The following is a 21,155-nucleotide window of genomic DNA, read 5'->3' on the forward strand; positions in this document are numbered from 1 at the left end:
TCAGTGAGAAGGACAAAGAAATAGGAAAAAAAACAAGCAGCAGGTGGAGCTGCACAGATACATTTTATTGAATAGCTCACTAGCTATACTATATTTTTAATTACATGCAATTACAAAAGTATTTGGATGCAGGTGCTGGTGTGAAAACTGTAGAATATTTTTTGTGGGACAACCCCTTTAACTAATTATATCCAAAAAACCATCCACCTGTTTTCTTTTTATTAAAAAAATACATAGAATATTCATATATAGATAGTTAATATGTGATAAAAACATTTGATGGAAGTGTCCCTTTAAGACCGGGAGAGAAGGGTGGGTTGCCCAGTTAGAATATCATAAAGTCTCTTTAATGAAGGAAAGGCCAGTTAGTGATTGCTGTGTGCCTGTTGTGGGAAAAAGAGGGGAATCTGCATGAGGATATGGAGAAGAGAAGATGTGGATAATGGAATGTAAATCGGGGAGAGCCCCCCCAAAAAAACAGAGAAAACACCAAGTAAATACTTTAAGAGCTATCAAATTTGCATTCCCTGAATTCATTTTTTGTTAAAAATTGTCATGGGGGTGTTTTGTAGTGAGGTCTGGGAATGAGACTATGTGGTTTCTCAGATATGTTTGATAAGAATGAATGTCAGTAGTCCATATTGGCATAAATATGCAACATTCAAGCTGGTCATACGTGATATCATGATTATGATCCAATGTGACAATTTGGTCAAGATTTTTTGGGAAAATACTATAGTTTGCATCGAGTTTGAGTGTCAAAATAACAATCAAGTGACTAGATCAATACCAGATACCCATTTACAAATGAGCTCCATCCCTGCCAACTGGAATCTTAACTGGAAGGAGAAACTGTTACTAATTTGTCTCAAGAGACTACAATAGATATTCTAAGAACTAATCGATTTGGTGTAAAAAGTATGAGGTGGTAGATAGTGTTTAAAGGCACTACATACATACATCATATCTACTGGTTGTGATGGACCGCATGGCACCTCGACTGGGTGCCTCCGCCAATTGATGCTTCCTAGTGCTCGCCAAGGACCCTCAGCACCGCACTCGACACCATAACCACCGCAAACCCCACGAACCGCCGCAGCTTGGTTTGGGGTTTCGCTGTACTCCACCCACCCTGGACCCAAGGCCGGGCTCCAGCTTCCATTGGGTGAACCTCTCCCTAGTCCAGAGAGCGAAACAGGAACAGGAACAGCTCTTACAAGAGCTAGGGATTATACTCTGGAGAGTATAATGATTATAGCAATCCCCAGAGTGTAGTTCTCCAATCCCCTAAACATGAGCCCAGACTTCATGAAGGGTAGAACAGGACACTTTAATGCCAGCCAGCACTCACAATTTATACAATTCCACAGGCCAGAGGCACACCCCCTCTGCCTGTGATACGGTTAACTAAGACAATGACTAACTCAGTATACATATACAGTTCAAGGTGTCTAACAACATAACTTAATCAAACATTAACAGCATGAAAACATCCCCCTCCCCAGTGTCTTAATTAAAGAATAGGGAGAGAGTAGACACATGCGATGGGATTATCTCCTGAGTGTATCAGAGGGTGATCTACTCCTCTACACCGGAGTCGGCTACTTAATCCCATCACTAACACAATAGAACAAAGGGACAAATAAGGGTTAATAGTTCCTTGTAACCCCAAGATACTGAGGGGAGGGGGGATCTCCATAGTTCTGGGTTCATAGTCCGTAGGAAAAAGGCTAGCCCTCAGGCCTCTCCAGCAGCCCCAGTGACGGCTCAGTCCATTACACTGGTGTCCCCTAAAAGAGGTTTCATTTTAATGCAAAAACTTTGACTCAGGCTACTTTCACACTAGCGTTTTTGCTGGATCTGTCATTATAATACAACCGTCTGCATCCTTTATGAACGGATCCGGCACGAAAACCATTGTAAGTCAAAGGGTGCCGGATCCGTTTTCTATTGTGTCCAAAAAACTGATCCGTCCCCATTGACTTACATTGTGACTCATGACGGATCCTTCTTGCTCCCCACCACATCGCGGACGCAAACAAACAGAACGGAATGCATTCTGTTGCACTCCGTTTCGTTCAGTTTTGTCCCCATTGACAATGAATCCTATGACAGATCTCAATAGCGGAAAGGGAAAGCGCACATGTAAAAGTAGCCTCACCTGCAAACCTGATCCAGAGAGTCACCGCACAATGGACCTAGAAAGGTCTAGGGAAACGAAGAAATCCAACAGAACCAGTCCAGCACCAGAATAAAATCCAAATTGCGCTTTATTAATGTTGAGATTAAAACCACAGCAATAAAAGATTGAGGGAAAGGGCACCCCTAGAAACCTCTGACGCGTTTTGGACAGTACTTTGCTATGACTAAGGACAGGTAACTGTCTGAAACTCGTTCGTGGTTTCTAGTGGTGCGTTCCCTCAATCTTGCATTGCTGTGGTTTTATTAACAAAGCGCAAATTAGATTTTATTCCGGTGATGCGCTGGTTCTATTGGATTTCTAGGTTTCATTTTAACCAGGTTCTTCAAACCTACGATACTTGATGTCGCCTTGAGGGCTAAGCTAAGGAAAACCTCAACCTTCAGTAGTAATCCCGGACCACACATAAAGCTTCTACTGGTGCCAGAACTGAGCCAATAGGATTAATCAATTGATGACCAAATGCAGATGTCCCTGTGTAGTATAATGATCAGAAAATTAAAGCGGATGTCTGGGCTATAGATATTGATGACCTTTCCTCAGGATAGGTTATCAATATGAGATCGGTGGAGGTCCAACACACAGCACCCCCATCGCTCAGCTGTTTCAGGCAGCCACTGTGCCAAAAACCATACAGTGTACAGAGGGGAAGCAGAGGGCTCCATTCACTCTGTGGTTTTTTGGCACCGGTGTACTGCAGCTCAGCTACCATTCACTTGAATAGAAGATGGGCTCCAGTGCTCCAGGATGACCACTATACAGTGTATAGAACTGTGTGCTTCCGGCTCTGTACACTGTATAGTAACTGGGGCCTGTCCATAGCAGCTGAAGAACATCTACACATTTTATTATTATTTAAAAATGCTCAATTATGTTATTGCCTCACATTATCCTTGGGTTTCTCATTTAGATATTTCTGTCAACACTGAAATTCTTCACTCCCACGCATAGCAAAATTACTTAGACGAGTTCATAAACTCTTGTGTTTTTATGGAATATTTAAAGCCAACTCTAAGGCTACATTCACAACTCCGATAAGTCTGCCGGAGTTCACCAGATCTGGCATCGCCGGATATTGCGGTTCACCTCTGGACCCCGTAGACCAGAGATGGCCAACCTGAGGCTCTCCAGCTGTTGCAAAACTACTACTCCCAGCATGCCCAGACTGCGTACAGCTATCAGCCTACAGAAAGGCATGTGGGATTTGTAGTTTGACAACAGTTGGAGAGCCACAGGTTGGCCATCCCTGCCATAGACTATAATGAGATCTGGTATTAGTGCTGGATTTCGGACAGACAAAAAAACGTTGCATGCCAGAATGCAGCCAGATCCTTTGCAGATTCCTATTATAGTCTATGGGGTCAGGCGATGAACAGCTATATCTGGCAATTCAGTAAACTTCCGGCAGGCTGTTCTCTGGAATTTCTACTGGAGATCTGAACGTATCCTTACTCTTTTTGGTTTCTGGCACCAAGGTCAGTGCATTAATAAAACTATGACTGTAGGTTCGGTAGCACCAGAGGGCTTGAAATAATGGAAGAGCAAAGTCTTGTGAGGATACAGAGAAAAAGAACAACTAAAAAGTTCCGGACATCAGCTATTATTGAGGTTTGTGATCTGGAGTCCCGGGTAATTATGCAATGAACTAAAAGAATACCAACGTCAGGTAGAAAATTACTTCAAAATACACTCAGATATAGATTTTTACAAATACTATACATTCAGTAGAGGAGGCGCTAAAGAGAATATCAAGTCTCATAACAGAACATACAGTATATGTGTACGCGCGTCTGTGTGCATGTCTATGAGCCTGTGCATTTTTTATTACATTGCTATTTATAAACACAAATGAAGAAGTACTGTAAAAGGGAAACAAAGCAAAAGAAAACATTTTTCCCATACTCAGCAGTGGATTTTTTTTCCCGTCTGCTTCTAAAAAGTCAACTTCCTTTGAGTTACAGTAAGAGATCAGATTCGACTGTCAGCCATAAAATATTAAGAGGAAGCAGAAAACCAAGGATAAAAGCTCAGAGTTTGGCCCAGCTCCAACTCACACAATACAGCGCTCAACCATGGTCTTTGGGGAGCATGCTAACATTGACTGTAAGGTTTAAGGTTATTTCATTCTCATACTGTAAAATATTGCTTAACGTGACTTCGGCTTTCTGTAAATTGGTAGAGATGATTCTGTACAGATCTGCATTATACATCAGTGGAAGATTGAGATATTCCAATGGAAACGTTATGATGGGATGCACATCTCCTTTACCGGAAAACAGCTGGCAACCCACTATTTTATTCCATTCTAATAACTATAGAGTGCCACTAAAACGTATTCTAGATGATTATTTGAAATAGCATTAACAATAAGTTTGAATCCCATTGCACTCAGCAGTCTTAAAGGGAAATGTTTTGCTTTTGCTCAGCCCCCGTGGTAAAGCTGGTGATGTACTGAAGCATCAACACAGATCCAACAAATATGTATAAGAGGAGAGGTGGTATACAGGGTAGGTCTAGAAGACCAATACCTTGCAGTTACCACATAAGTGGGTGAGACAGTTCCATTTGACAGATGTTAAGAACTCCCAGGAGCTACCACCAACAATGTAGAAAACAAAGACTCCTCAAAGTCAGGCCGCTTTCACACAGTCAATGAAGAAGTGGAGTCCATAGTTATTCTGAAAGTGGAATTTTCTAGGCCTGCGCCACGGTGCTCAGAGCACTACACTAGCATTAAAAAGGGGTATATTCTCCTAAACAGCAGATCGGATTGCTAGAAGACAAGAGTCTTTGCATCAGCATGATCAACCCTATTAATCAGTGGTTTACTAAGTTTGATCACGCTGACAGGCAGCATCAGACTGGCCCACCAGAGGATCCTCCAGTGGGCCCAGCCTCTGATACCATAGTGGGCCCCAAAGGTCCAAGAGAAAAAAAGCATTTGAAGCTGCATTTAGGGACAACTTGCCACTAGGGTCCATGTCTTTGAATCAAAACCTATCTGACTTTATTGATGATGTGGAGGTTGAGCCCCAAGACGATTTTCACCTGGTGGGCCCGAGGAACCCCAGTCTGACCCTGCTGACAGGTGCTCTTTAAACTCCTGAAGTCTTGCAGTTTTCACTCTCACCACTGAGTCCCACGATAAGATGGCACCTCCTGTTCTGTGGAGATCACTTCTCAGCAGTCATCTCATCACAAGCAGGATTATAATAAAAGATAAAAACCTACATATGCATTACACAGAATGCACCATTCACAACAAGCCACAGGTAAAATAAGACCCAAAATCCTGACAGAATCCTGAACGTGCGAAGATTCCCTAACAATTCCATCTAATTACTCATCAAGACACTAAAATGAATAGCAACAAAAACCTGTAAATTACCAAATCAGCAACAGTAACTCTAATGTGACTTCAGTGAAATCATGGTAGACATCATGGAGTACGCTACTGAAAGATGAGATCGTAACGTCACTATCCCTTATTATCAATCCAATATGATTTGCTGTGTCATCTCTACACTGGTCAATTCCAGAAAACACATGACTCAGCAACTCTGATAAGAATACCCATATCATATCCTCAGGCCTGGAGGAAAGTGCATCAAGTGACTCGTCTCACTCTGAATAGCTGAGATCCTTCTACCTCAAATCTTCTGCTTTTAAAGAGGTTGGCCAAGATTAGAAAAACATGGCTGATTCTTCCAAAAACAGAGCCACCCCTGTCCTTCAAAGGTGCCTAGCTTTAGTACCAGACACAACCCATGGACAGGGAAGGTTCTGTTTTTGGAAGAAAGCAGCCATGGTTTTCTAATCCTGTACAACACCTTTAAGATATTGGAATGAAGACTCGCTTTTTTTTCTTCCGGATTTGCAATTTAATAGGCTATTTATTTGATGGAACTAGTTTTGGATAAGCCTTTGTACACATGTTCAGAAGGAAAGGTGTCCTGATGTTGCGGCCTTGTCTGCATCTGTACGTGTGAGATACACGCTTTAGATACTGCTGTGCTATTCTGGTATTAAAAAAGCACCCATTTTGGGCAAAAATCTTAATTTTGCAGCCTTTGCTGCATCTGTCATTGTGAGATACACACTTTACATACTGCTGTGCTGTTCTGGTATTAAATAAACACCCATTTTGGGCAAAAATCTTAATTTGCGGCCTTTTATGCATCTGTACGTGTGAGATACACACTTTAGATACTGTTTTTCTATTCTGCTATTAAAAAAAACACCCATTTAGGGCAAAAATCTTTAGTCCATCCTTAAGTCGACAATTGATTATTTTAAATATTATGTTTAGATCAGCCGTGTAAAGGTTTATATGAGTGTATAAACATGCATCGAGTCGAATGATGGCTACTTGGTACATGCCTTAAATTTTTTTATTTCTCATCCTAGTAACAGTAACTATAACCAGTAGCGAGAATGTGTTACAAACCGTCTCGCCCTAGAACTGTCCTCTATTCTGCGGTTTCTGGCAACAACTTGGCCCCCATTACAGCTCACACATGGACCAAAAGTTGTCAGTCCTGATGGCTATTTAGCATAATTGTATAACAGACCATCCCCCATACTTGTATTGATACAGAACTAGATTAAAGGGTCTGTCTCACTTCAGCAAATGGCATTTACCATGTATAGAAAGTTAACACAAGGCACTTACTAATGTATTGTTATTATCCATATTGCTTCCTTTGCTGGCTGGATTCATTTTTCCATCACATTATACACTGCTCATTTCCAGGGGTTATGACCACCCTGCAATCCAGCAGAGGTGGTCGTGCTTGCACACTATAGGAAAAGGCACTGGTTTCTCTGTGGCTGGGACCATGGGAGTGCACAAAGGCCGACGCTTTTTCTTATAGTGAACAGGCATGACCACCGCTGAGTGGTCATAACCCCTAGATACAAGCAGTGTATAATGTGATGGAAAAATGAACGAAGCCAGCAGAGGAGGCAATGTGGACAATCACACAATACATTAGTAAGTGCCTTGTATTAAGTTTGTCTACATGATAAATGCCATTTGATGGAGCGAGACAATCCCTTTAAGTGGGAGCTGTAACGATGGTCTTATTGGCTGCCACGTCACATTCACATAGTGACAAGTTACAGCTAAATAAAATGTTTAGCCCCTGTGCGGCAGTGACAGGCCTCATATATGAAGGAAGGTATGCATCTCCCAGAATGGTGCAGGAAACCTATTAAGGAGATACATATTGTGGTTTGCTGTGGTGCACCTGAGATGTGCCACCAAGGTACCCGGCCTTGGTGGAGTGGAATCCAGAGTGTCCGCTAAGATAGATAGTGGACACTGTTGTTACCTAGTATAGCTGGTAGCAGCTAATCCGGGTCTGGCTTTTACTGGGAGTAAGCAAAGAGCTGGGTGGGTGCTTACTTCCCACGATCCATTCCAGGGGTAATACGTGGCCCATGTCCATGATTGCGTTTAAAAGTCAGCAGCATGAGGCAGGGTGTGTCTGCTGTGTGAGAGGCTGCAAGGCGCGTGTGAAGCAAACACTGGCCTGTGGACACTTCTACAGGAGCTTGGCTTTATTGTGGATGACATGACCTGATTACTTGTCCCGGCTGCGATCCGGCTGAACTGGACTGGAAGTTGGCTGGAAAAAGCAATAAACTGTATTGAAGTGACTTTGTTGTGTTTCTGCCTGTCTTTAAAACTGGTCATAGGAGCCCACGGCATTACACCCCTTAAGGACACAACCTATTTTTGGGCTTTTTGGCTGCAGTAAATTTTTTGTTTAGGGAAATGCAGTGTGTGAAGGGGTTAATGACCAGACAGAAGGATTTTGGTGATTCTCACGGGTTAATGGTCTTTGAGGTGATGCTCCTAACATTTTCTATCTTGTCAGCATACGGTATGTGAAATCTGGCATCTACAGCAGTGTTAACCTCTTCAGGACACAGGGTGTACAGGTACGCCCTTATGTCCTGGTACTTAAGGACACAGGGCGTACCGGAAGCCGGTCCCTGCTCAAATCATTGAGCAGGCATCTCGGCTAAATGCGCGGGGGGGTCTCGTGACCCCCCCATGTCGGCGATCGCCGCAAACCGCAGGTCAATTCAGACCTGCGGTTTGCGGCTTTTACCTATTGCGGTGGCGGCGCCATCGGGTCCCCATGCGGCTGTAGGGGGGACCCGATGGCATGGAAGGCAGCGCGATGCCTAAGGAAGGCATTGCGCTGCCTTCCGGTGACGAGCCTGTGAGATCCAGCCTCCTGGATCTCACAGGCCGGAAGCTGTATGAGTAATACACACAGTATTACTCATACAGCCAATGCATTCCAATACAGAAGTATTGGAATGCATTGTAAAGGATTAGACCCCCAAAAGTTCAAGTCCAAAAGTGGGACAAAAAAAAAAGTGGAAAAAAAAAGTTTAAAAAATAAAGTTTTTCCCCCAAAAAATTAAGTTTCAAGTAAAAATAAACAAAAACGTCATTTTCCCCAAATAAAGTAAAAAAAAATTGGTAAAAAATAGGGGGGGAAAAAAGTATATATATTAGGTATCGCCGCGTCCGTATCGACCGGCTCTATAAACACATCACATGACCTAACCCCTCAGATGAACACCGTAAAAAAGAAAAACGGTGCTAAATAAACAATTTTTTTGTCACCTTACATCACAAAAAGTACAACAGCAAGCGATCAAAAAGGCGTTTGCCCACCAAAATAGTACCAATCTAACCGTCACCTCATCCCGCAAAAAATTAGCCCCTACCTGAGACAATCGCCCAAAAAATAAAAAAAAATATGGCTCAGAATATGGAGACACTAAAACATCATTTATTTTGTTTTAAAAAAGCTGTTATTGTGTAAAACTTACATAAATAAAAAAAAGTATACATATTAGGTATCGCCGCGTCCGTATCGACCGGCTCTATAAACATATCACATGACCTAACCCCTAATGAATGTTGTAAATAACAAAAAATAAAACGGTGCCAAAACAGCTATTTCTTGTTACCTTGCCTCACAAAAAGTGGAATATAGAGCAACCAAAAATCATATGTACCCTAAACTAGTACCAACAAAACTTCCACCCTATCCCATAGTTTCTAAAATGGGGTAATTTTTTTGGAGTTTCTACTCTAGGGGTGCATCAGGGGGGCTGTAAATAGGACATGATGTAAAAAAAAACAGTCCAGCAAAATCTGCCTTCCAAAAACCGTATGGCATTCCTTTCATTCTGCGCCCTGCCGTGTGCCTGTACAGCAGTTTACGACCATATATGGGGTGTTTCTGTAAACCACAGAATCAGGGCCATAAATATTAAGTTTTGTTTGGCTGTAAACCCTTGCTTTGTTACTGGAAAAAATGGATTAAAATTGAAAATTTGCCAAAAAATTGAAATTCTGAAATTTCATCTCCATTTTCCAACAACGCTTGTGGAACACCTAAAGGGTTAACGACGTTTGTAAAATCAGTTTCGAATACCTTGAGGGGTGTAGTTTATTAGATGGGGTCACTTTTATGGAGTTTCTACTCTATGGTTGCATCAGGGGGGCTTCAAATGGCATATGGTGTCAAAAAAAAACAGTCCAACAAAACCTGCTTTCCAAAAACTGTATGACATTCCTTTTTGCGCCCTGCCGTGTGCCTGTACAGCGGTTTACGACCACAAATGGGGTGTTTCTGTAAACTACAGAATCAGGGCCATAAATATTGAGTTTGGTTTAGCTCTTAACCCTTGCTTTGTAACTGGAAAAAAATTATTAAAATGGAAAATCTGCCAAAAAAGTTAAATTTTGAAATTGTATCTCTATTTTCCATTAATTCTTGTGGAACACCTAAAGGGTTAACAAAGTTTGTAAAATCAGTTTTGAATACCTTGAGGGGTGTAGTTTATAGAATGAGGTCATTTTTGGGTGGTTTCTATTATGTAAGCCTCGCAAAGTGACTTCAGACATGAACTGGTCCCTAAAAATTGGGTTTTTGAAAATTTCTGAAAAATTTCAAGATTTGCTTCTAAACTTCTAAGCCTTGTAACATCCCCAAAAAATAAAATATCATTCCCAAAATGATCCAAACATGAAGTAGACATATGGGGAATGTAAAGTAATAACTATTTTTGGAGGTATTACTATGTATTATAGAAGTAGAGAAATTGAAACTGGGAAATTTGCAATATGTGACGAAAAAACTATCTCAGAATGGCCTGGATAAGTCAAAGCGTTTTAAAGTTATCACCACTTAAAGTGACACTGTGTCCTTAAGGAGTTAAAAAATAGCAGAGTAAAAAGGAAGAAAGTAGAAAGTAGAAAGTCAAGAAAAAGGAATATTAGACTGTTCAAAAATAGCAGTGCCAGCAGTTTTCTTTAAAAATGTAATGTATAAACTGAAAAAATGTCTGAGATTTCACTTTACTTTGAATTACTAAATTAATATTTAGTTGTACATCTGTGTTGCATGGAGTCAACCAACTTCTGGCACCTGTAAACAGATATTCCAGCCCAGGATGATTGGTCTACCTTCCACGATTCTTCTGCATTTTGGGTTTTGCCTCATGAAAAGTATTTTCACCCCACAAGTTTTCTATGGGATTGAGGTCAGGAGATTGGACTGGCTGCTCCATTACCTCAATCCTGTTCGTCTGTAACCAAGATGTTGTTCAATTACTGGTGTGTTTTGGGTCATTGTCATATTGTCAGTTCTTCAGCATAGGGCAACATGATCTCCAAGTATTTTGATATATTTAAACTGACCCTTGTAGACAATACATAGGCCCAAAACTACGGTTTGAGAAAATCCTCATATCATGGTTTTTGCACTACCATCAGTGGCAAAACGAGAAATGACTGGGCCCCACAGAACATTTTTGGACGGCCCCCCCCAGGCAACTTTGCAACCCCCTTCTCCCATGAAACCCCCACTCCTGTGGCTAGTCAAGATAGTTTTTTCAGGCGAAGCCCGGCAGCTACTCCGTTCATTTCCTACAGTGTCTCTGTATATAATGCCGCTGTATAATATCGTTGAGGGGGCCCTGACAATAAAATCTTAGTCCTCCTCCCAGACAGGCCTTTTCTGAGAATTTGCCCTATAGCTACAGCATTTATCACCATGCTTTACTGTCTTCACAGTGTACTGTGGCTTGAATTCAGTGCTTGGGGATCGTCTGACAAATTGTCAGAGGCCGCGAGACCCAAAATGAACAATTATGCTTTCCTCAGTCCACAAAATCTTGCACAATTTCTCTTTTGCCCAGTCAATGTATTCCTTGGCAAATTTTAAGGTGCATTTGTCAGCAGATTTGTCCCTATGACACTGGCTGACATGTTACATGTGCGCTTGGCAGCTGAAGGCATCTGTGTTGGTCCCATGTTCATATGTGCCTGTATTACTGAGAAAAACAATGTTTTATTATATGCAAATGAGCATCTAGGAGCAACGGGGGCGGTGCTGTTACACCTAGAGGCTCTGTTGTCTCTGCAACTGCTGCACTTTGATTGGGGCAAGGCGTGATTACATTTACATTGCCTAGCCCTAGATTTCTCTATAGAAATAAATGTCTGAAAAAAGTTGTGTGACAAAAAAATGCCACTCCAAAAAACACTAGTAAAAAAACCACTAGAATTTCATGGCGTTTTAGAAGCCAAGAAAAGAACTCTGGCAGGGCCTTACAAACATATTTGTTTCCACACATTGCAAATCAGAAATTAGCTAAAAAATAACCAACAAAACATGTGGCATTTCAATACAAATGACTACGGTAGAAAGTGAAACACTCCGGCCTCAGTCAAGACAAGCGGATCTACGTTCTTTTATGTTATATAAAATATTAACATTTACGCACCTGGTGGTGACGGCTCATTTAGGATGACCAGGGACGCTGGTGTCGGACGTCTCTTTCTGATCTGTTTGAAACATAGACACTTATAGTAAACCACGGTCACAATCATGATTAAGCCATTTTGATCAGATACTCATAGCCCTTTGACTAGACCACATCTTAGGGTACGGCCACACAGTCAGTGTTCAGATGCAGTTTTGGAAGCCAGAATCAGGGGTGGATCATAAAAGGAGAGAAAATATATAGGACATATACGATTTCTCTTCTTTGAAGCCACTCCTGGTTTTGGCTTCCAAAACTGCATCGAGAAACCTGACCATGTGGCGGTATCTTAGACGTATATCGCTATCACACTTTCCAGAAACTGCCTATTCAGTTTATGTTGCAAATTAATACATAACGAGATCAGGTTAATATTAAAAGACAGGGGCACCTTAAACAGTCTCACAAAACAGCGCCCCCTTTAGGTTAACCCCCCATTGTCTAAATGCTACAATTATTTTTTATTTTTTTTCTATAAAATAGTTAATTGACATAATGTGTTGGGATTGAAAACCGCAGTATAAATTAGGATATGTAGTAAAATTTATGGATAAGGCCTCATGCACATGAACGCAGACCGTCTATGCCCGTATTGCGGACCGCTAATGGCTCGTCTGCAATATATGGGCACTGGCTGTGTGCACTCCGTATCACGGATGCAGACCCATTGACTTGAATGGATCCGCAATCCACAAGATATGGAGTGGTGCGGAGCTGAGGCACGGATCAGAAGCCCACAGAAGCACTACAAAGTGCTTCCATGGGATTTCGGACAGTTCCTCCGCACTGGAAAAAAATAGAACATGTCCTTTTTTTGTTTTTGCGGTGCAGACCGAATCTTGCGGATCGTGGACTCATTTAAGTCAATGGGTCTGTATCTGCAAACAGTATGCACACGGACGGTGTCCATGCATTGCGGACCACTATTTGCGGTCAGCAATACGTCCATGTGCATGAGGCCTAAAGGGGGCTATTTATCATCATAGGTGAAATTAGTTAAGATTTTAGTGGTTATGCTGACCTGCGCCAAATTTATTAACATGGAGCATGGTTTTTATAAATTCAGTGCAAATGCAATTTAGTTTTTTCAGTGAAAGTACACCTGGGAGCTATCTAAGGGTACTTTCACACTATCGTTTTTCTTTTCCAGCGCTGAGTTACGTCCTAGGGGCTCAAATCCGGAAAAGAACTGATCAGTTTTAGGCTACTTTCACACTAGCGTTCGGGGCTCCGCTTGTGAGTTCCGTTTGAAGGGTCTCACAAGCGGCCCCGAACGGATCCGTCCAGCCCTAATGCATTCTGAGTGGACGCGGATCCGCTCAGAATGCATCAGTCTGGCAGCGTTCAGCCTCCGCTCAGCAGGCGGACACCTGAACGCAGCTTGCAGCGTTCGGGTGTCCGCCTGGCCGTGCGGAGGCAAACGGATCCGTCCAGACTTACAATGTAAGTCAATGGGGACGGATCCGTTTGAAGTTGACACAGTATGGCTCAATTTTCAAACTGATCCGTCCCCCATTGACTTTCAATGTAAAGTCAAAACGGATCCGTTTGCATTATCATGGAAAAAAAAAAAAAAATTGTATTTTTATTTTTAATTTTTTTTTTTGTTCATGGTAATGCAAACGGATCCGTTCTGAACGGATCTAAGCGTTTGCATTATAGGTGCGGATCCGTCTGTGCAGATACGGATCCGCACCTAACGCAGGTGTGAAAGTAGCCTTACTTAGCATTCTGAATGGGGAGTAATCCGTTCAGGATGCATCAGGATGTCTTCACTTCAGTCTTTTTGACTGATCAGGCTTTTCAGAAAAACGTAGCATGCTGTATTTTTACCTCCGGCCAAAAATCCTGAACACTTTGACTGAACGCCGGATCCGGTCTTTTTCCCATTGACTTGCATTAACGCCGGATCCGGCGCTGTGTGTTCAGTCAAACCGGATCCGGCTTTTGCATGTTAAACCCGAAAAATGTTAAAAAAAAGTTAAAGTCCATAAATGGCGGATCCGTTTTTTCCAATGCATTTTTTCATTGTGATCAAAATCCTGATCAGGATTCAAATGTAATCCGTTTTCAAAGTTTTTCCAAATCCGGCGGGCAGTTCTGGTGTTCGGAATTGAACGCCGGATTAAAACAACGCTAGTGTGAAAGTAGCCTTACTTTTCTTTTTTGCAACATTTTAAAAAGACACACTTCATAAATGTGACTTAAAGGGATTATCCCACAACTAATGTAAAAAATGAAAATCGGATATCATATAGGACATGACAACCTCTTTCTAACAAAGCTGGAACCAGCCCTGTACCTCACATGGATCCAGAGATCTCCCCATTCATTGCTCTGCTAGATTTATATCAAGCTGACGACTCAGGGGGAGTGTCTTTTCTGCTGCAGCTCAGAGGGCGTGTCCATGCTCTGCCTATCACAGCTCAGGAGGCAGTTGAAGGATGAAACTGAGCATGTGCAACCTTCTCAGTGAGCGTACCAAATTTTCATAAATGTCCCCCAAAGTTTTTGTATCCGTTTTCAAGACCTCTGCTTGCTGTCATTTAATAGAAACCTTTATAGCTTACTTCCTGCTGAATCTGTCCTGGTCATGTGTTGGTCACACAGGTACACAGCTCCTTATTCCGACACACATAGTGTAACTGTAATCAGTCCTGTACCTGTGTGTCCACCACATGGCCAGGACAGATACAATTGTATAAGGTACTTCAACATCTCTGTTCGCTTCTATTAAAAGGAGAGGTTACACCCAGTGAATAAAAATATGTCTGGTCATGTGGACATACACGAGGGACTGGTTTCAGTTCCAGTACAGTTATCAGAGTTGTGTCTTGTAACGGGCCCTACGTCTGTGTCCACCGTACAATCGGTAGTTGATTTTTATCCACTGGAAGGAAACAGCGAGCAGAGATTTTGAAAAGTATAAGGAATCAATATGGAAATAATACCAGAAAATTATAACTTTTCATTATTGTCTTTTTAACTAATTTAACATTTAAATTGCTTGTTTCAATTAATTCCAACCTGAAGTAAGTAAACAATATTGAAAGCGGTATCGTTTATGAGCAATATAAGCAATGTAGGTCTTTACATATGGTTTGTACGTGTGTCTAATAATTAGAGTGATTGAGACATGGGAAATGGCTTCTGTTGTTCCTGACATACGGTTAGGAATGTATGCATTCTTACTCTAACGTGAAGAGCAGGAGACTCTATGACTAGACATCTGAACCACAGTAGATTGGCGCTAATGGAAATTTCCATTTGCAAGCCATTGTTAAATACACAGTGTCTTATGTAAACAGGTGCCAACACCCTGTGTTGTATTAAATTTTGTTTTAACGCAATTTACAAAAAGAAAATTGTATTCTAGGTAAACCCAACGTTCCACGTTATTTTAGGTATAATAAGACCACAAGATCTTAAGACTTGTCTACATAGTTGTATTGGCGAGCCATGTTCCTGGCACTGTTTTCCCCCTCAAAAACAGTAATAATGGTTTCTAGCAGAGGGAAGGAAAACTTTCCCGTACAGAAAGGAAATAATACTTCCTGCTCCTCAGGCCATTCCCGTTTCTGGAAAAGGAAATAAAGGGAGCGCAGACCTCATGCACAGCCATGTAAATGAGCCCTAAATACTTGGGTCAGTAATTCAGAAAGTAAAAACAATATGCAAAAAATACAACACTCATAATAAAGTAGAAGAGTCCTAAATACTTGGGTCCATAACCTAGAGTAAAAAACAATATACATAAAACACAACACTCATAATAATCTGAAAAAATCCTAAATACTTGGGTCAATAACCTAGAATAAAAACAATATACATAAAACACAGCACTCATAATAATGTGAAAAAATCCTAAATACTTGGGTCAATAACCTAGAGTAAAAAACAATATACATAAGATACAACACTCATAATAATGTAAAAGAGTCCGAAATACTTGGGTCAATAACCTATATATAAAATACATATCAACACTCATAATGATGTAAAGGAATGTAACTAATAGGTTTAAGGATCCATATGTTCTAACCTTATAAATCACTGAAGAGCTTAAAAGCAAAAAAAAAAAGCAATGATTAAATAAAAATATTAACACTTATTTTATTTTTTTTACCTGTTCTGAGGCTTCTGGATCCAACGGACTCTGAAATAATGGCACAGCAAACTGTATCTTTTTAGGACTGTTGGGTTCCATTTTGAACAGATGTCGACTGGAAGTAAAAACCGACACCCCCAATAAAGCTGAGCAGTCCAAGTATCTAGCCCCAGGCAAAGGCTTTTAAGATGAATCTCAATGAGGTTTGGTGATAGCAGTATTTTCAGTCTTATCAAGTGCTGCTGCATGAAAAGAGCAACTCCCTTATTCCACATCAATAGCAGTCTTTGTAACTGGCTCGTTTTTTTCCCCCCCTTCAGTCCTTCAGATCCTCTCCGCACAAAAGCAAAAGGAACAATAAGCTAATTGTGCACCAGTTTTTCTTCTGCACATGCCAGGGATTCACTCAGAGCTTAATTGAAAATGCAGTGGCTAGCCCTGAATGGTCTAGAGTCCTGGGAGATGAAGAAGTGGATAGATCCACTGTACATTACTAACAGTCTACTCAAAAATGCAATATAAGCTCCCTCTGAGTATTGCTGATGGACCATTAATATTTGATCATGATAAACCAGAAAGCGAGGAGGCTTAGCAGTAATATGGATGCAGCTTGCCACTTTTAGCTAGTCCTGATGTTTAGACAAAAAGGTTTATCATCTTTTCTACAAGGCGAACAAATTAATATTAATTGATGGGAGCAGATGAGAAAATCTCTAACATCAGTCTAGTAGTTAGTTAAGGTCAATTTGAAGTTGCCATCAAAAGCCACAAATGCTTAGGTTATATTTTTGCACTATATGATTGTATTTCGAGCAAATCAAATTCAACTAGGTTTCTGTTCCACAAAAAAACACTCTATTCAACTAAGGCAACGGTCGGTCATGAGAGGAAGATCTGTTGATTACAAAGACAAAAAGGGGAAGGTTTTACTGACCACACTATCCTGTGTTCCTCATGGGAGGGAGTACCAGATCAGTGGGTGTTCCCACTTCTACTCTTGCCATCATGACAAAAAAAATTAAACAATATATAAATTGTTAACAATATGATTAAACATTTATAGGCAAATCAACTAGCTTTAGAATTACCAGGAAAAGGCTAAAACGCTGCAAAAGTGTAATTTAATAATATTGGAAGACTTTTCAGCACTGGCCAGAAAATCTAAAGCAATACACTTTAATTATCCCCTGCACAATGTGGGTTGGCAGAAGATACACGCAGACTATCAAGCAGCAAAGAATATGTACATAGTAAGGGAGTCCCAAAAACACAGGGGTGTAGCTCCCAAACTATTTTAATGCCACTCAACCAATCACTGTTTGAGTGAGACAGGTCATCATTTCCGCCAGTGATTAAGTGGTATGCCCAGCCATTTTCTATTGTGTCTTTGGCAGGAGACCGAGCTAGTTGCAGAGAGAGCAGAGCCTCTAAGTGTAAAGGCAACGCCCCCGTTGCTCCTAGAGACTCACATACAGTTGCAAGTATGTGAACCCTTTGGAATGATATGGATTTCTGCACAAATTGGTCATAAAATGTGATCTGATCTTCATCTAAGTCACAAAAATAGACAATCAAAGTCTGCTTAAACTAATAACACACAAAGAATGAAATGTTACCATGTTTTTATTGAACACACCATGTAAACATTCACAGTGCAGGTGGAAAAAGTATGTGAACCCCTAGACTAATGACATCTCCAAGAGCTAATTGGAGTGAGGTGTCAGCCAACTGGAGTCCAATCAATGAGATGAGATTGGAGGTGTTGGTTACAGCTGCCCTTCCTTAAAAAACACACACCAGTTCTGGGTTTGCTTTTCACAAGAAGCATTGCCTGATGCGAATGATGCCTCGCACAGAAGAGCTTTCAGAAGACCTACGATTAAGAATTGTTGACTTGCATAAAAGTATCTCCAAAAGCCTTTCTGTTCATCAGTCCACGGTAAGACAAATTGTCTATAAATGGAGAAAGTTCCGCACTGCTGTTACTCTCCCTAGGAGTGGCCATCCTGTAAAGATGAATGCAAGAGCACAGCGCAGACTGCTCAGTGAGGTGAAGAAGAATCCTGGAGTGTCAGCTAAAGACATACAAAAGTCTCTGGCATATGCTAACATCTAGGGTTGTTGCGGGTATCGAAATTTCGATACCCAATCGATACTTTTGTCCCGGTATCGATACGATACCGGGATTTCCGTTTTTTCGATACTGGGCTGCGCTTCTGCGCAGTCTAGTATCTCTGAACATGAGCGCGCTGCTATCGGCGCGCTCATGTTCTCTCTCAGCAGCACGGGGAGAAGGAAGCTGTCCTCCCTCCCCCTGTGCTGCTGCCGCTGCCACCAATGAGAAGAGAGGGGCGGAGGAGGGGCGGCAATGAGAAGAGAGGGGCGGAGGAGGGGCGGCAATGAGAAGAGAGGGGCGGAGGAGGGGCGGCAATGAGAAGAGAGGGGGTGGAGGAGGGGCGGCAATGAGAAGAGAGGGGCGGAGGAGGGGCGGGCGCACTGCGCCACCAATGATAGGATTACTATCGGAGCGATGGGAGGAGACATCAGCTTCACTAGTGGGCGTTCCTTTTCCCTGCGCTGCGATTGGACAGCGCTACAGCCAGGGAGAAGGAACGCCCACTAGTGAAGCTGATGTCTCCTCCCATCGCTCCGATAGTAATCAGCAGCATGTGGAGCAGGAGAGGAGACAGTAATGGGGCACTGCGGGCGAACGGAGCGGCGCCCAGGACTAAATGGTGAGTGCTGAGACATCGCTGGGCGCCGCTCTGTGTGGCCTAATAGTGAAAGTCTGGACTCATATACAGTAGTCAGTCTTTAACACATACAGGAGGCGGGTGCCGGCAGCAGAATCGCATTGCCGGCACCCTGCCCCTGACAGGGAGCTGCGATCAGCGGCAGTTAACTGCCGCTGATCTGCTAGTACCCGCCTCCTGTATAAAGGGGTAAAATCATTGGTGGTGCAGTGTGCCCCCCCCCTCAATCCCCCCATCCCATTAAAATCATTGGTGGCACAGTGCGCCGGCCCCTCTCAACCCTCCAGTATTAAAATCATTGGTGGCAGTGGCCACAGGGACCTCTCCACTCCCCCTCATTGGTGGTGCAGTGGCAGCTTCTGATCGGAGCCCCAGCTGTGTAAGCCTGGGGCTCCGATCGGTTACCATGGCAGCCAGGACGCTACAGAAGCCCTGGTTGCCATGGTAACATCCCTGATGCTGTGTGCACAAAGCACAGAGCAGCAGGGACAGTGTGGAGTCCTATTCACCCTGATAGAGATCTATCAGGGTGAATAGGAAAAGGGATGAAAGATCCCAGGTTCTAGCCCCTAAGGGGGGAAATAGTTATTAAATAAAAAGTGAAAAAAAAAAAAAAACACTAAAATATGAAGGATAAATCACCCCCCTTTTCCTAATTTCACATATAAAATATATAAATAAACATATTACATCGCCACGTCAGAAAAGTCCAAACTATTAAAATATAAAAAAAAAATCTAGGTGGTGAATGCCGGAACAGAAAAAATAAAATAAAAACTGCGCGATTCGCCATTTTTAAAAATGAGGAATGCACGTGGCTTTTTTTGTTTATTTTTTTCGCGTGGTATCGAATGGTATCGAGTATCGCAATACTTTTTCATGGTATCGAAACCGAATCAAAAATTTGGTATCGCAACAACTCTACTAACATCCCTGTTAGCGAATCTACGATACGTAAAACACTAAACAAGAATGTATTTCATTGGAGGATACCACAGAGGAAGCCACTGCTGTCCAAAAAAACCATTGCTGCACGTTTGCACAAGAGCACCTGGATGTTCCACAGCAGTACTGGCAAAATATTCTGTGGACAGATGAAACCAAAGTTGAGTTGATTCGAAGAAACACACAACACTATGTGTGGAGAAAAAGAGGCACAGCACACCAAGATCAAAACATCATCCCAACTGGGAAGTATGGTGGTGGGGGCATCATGGTTTGGGGCTGCTTTGCTACATCAGGGCCTGGACGGATTGCAATCATCGAAGGAAAAATGAATTCCCAAGTTTATCAAGACATTTTTCAGGAGAACTAAAGGCCATCTGTCCACCAGCAGAAGCTCAACAGAAGATGGATATTGCAACAGGACAACGACCCAAAGCATAGATGTAAATCAACAGAATGGCTTAAACAGAAGAAAATACGCCTTCTGGAGTGGCCCAGTCAGAGTCCTGACCTCAACCCGATTGAGATGATGTGGCATGACCTCAAGAAAGCGATTCACACCAGACATCCTAAGAATATTGCTGAACTGAAACAGTTCTGTAAAGAGGAATGGTCAAGAATTACTCCTGTCCGTTGTGCACGTCTGATCTGCAACTACAGGAAACGTTTGGTTGAAGTTATTGCTGCCAAAGGAGGTTCAACCAGTTATTAAATCCAAGGGTTCACATACTTTTTCCACCTGCACTGTATATGTTTACATGGTGTGTTCAATAAAAACATGGTAACATTTAATTCTTTGTGTGTTATTAGTTTAAGCAGACTGTGATTGTCTATTGTGACTTAGATGAAGATCAGATCACATTTTATTACCAATTTGTGAAGAAATCCATATCATTCCAAAGGGTTCACATACTTTTTCTTGCAACTGTATATATTTAAACATCATTTTTCTCAGCAATGTGGACACATATGAACATGGGATCAACACAGATGTCTTCAGCTGCTAAGTGCACATGTAACAGGTCAGCCAGTGTCATAGGTACAGATCTACAAATTTGACAATATAAACTGCTTACGTGGCGCTCTAGCACAACTACACAAGATTCCAATGGTACCTTTATTGTATTCTTCTGACTTTCACCAGCTGAAAAACATAGTTTTATCTATATGCAAATGAGGGCTCGCAAGGGCCCAGGGGCGGGGTTCTTGCTGTAGGTGCCCAGGCTGCTCTGCCTTCTTTTCATATTACCCCTCCCCAGCCTCTTGCTGGTCCCACCCTATAAGGCTG

General features: G+C 42.0%; 1 protein-coding gene across 1 annotated transcript in view; it reads right to left on the minus strand.

The window, feature by feature from the left end:
- PPP1R1C (protein phosphatase 1 regulatory inhibitor subunit 1C) overlaps nt 1–16,489 on the minus strand; it is a 51,987-nt gene extending 35,498 nt beyond the window's left edge. The window contains exons 1-2 of the mRNA XM_040440832.1: nt 16,188–16,489; nt 12,023–12,083 (exon numbers count right to left, since the gene is read on the minus strand). Coding sequence (XP_040296766.1) covers nt 12,023–12,083; nt 16,188–16,268 — 142 coding nt within the window. The 5' untranslated portion in view covers nt 16,269–16,489. The remainder of the gene's footprint in view (nt 1–12,022; nt 12,084–16,187) is intronic.
- Nucleotides 16,490–21,155: the final 4,666 nt, after the last annotated feature.

This window comes from Bufo bufo, chromosome 7 (assembly GCF_905171765.1).
Source record: "Bufo bufo chromosome 7, aBufBuf1.1, whole genome shotgun sequence".
Classification (NCBI taxonomy): domain Eukaryota; kingdom Metazoa; phylum Chordata; class Amphibia; order Anura; family Bufonidae; genus Bufo; species Bufo bufo.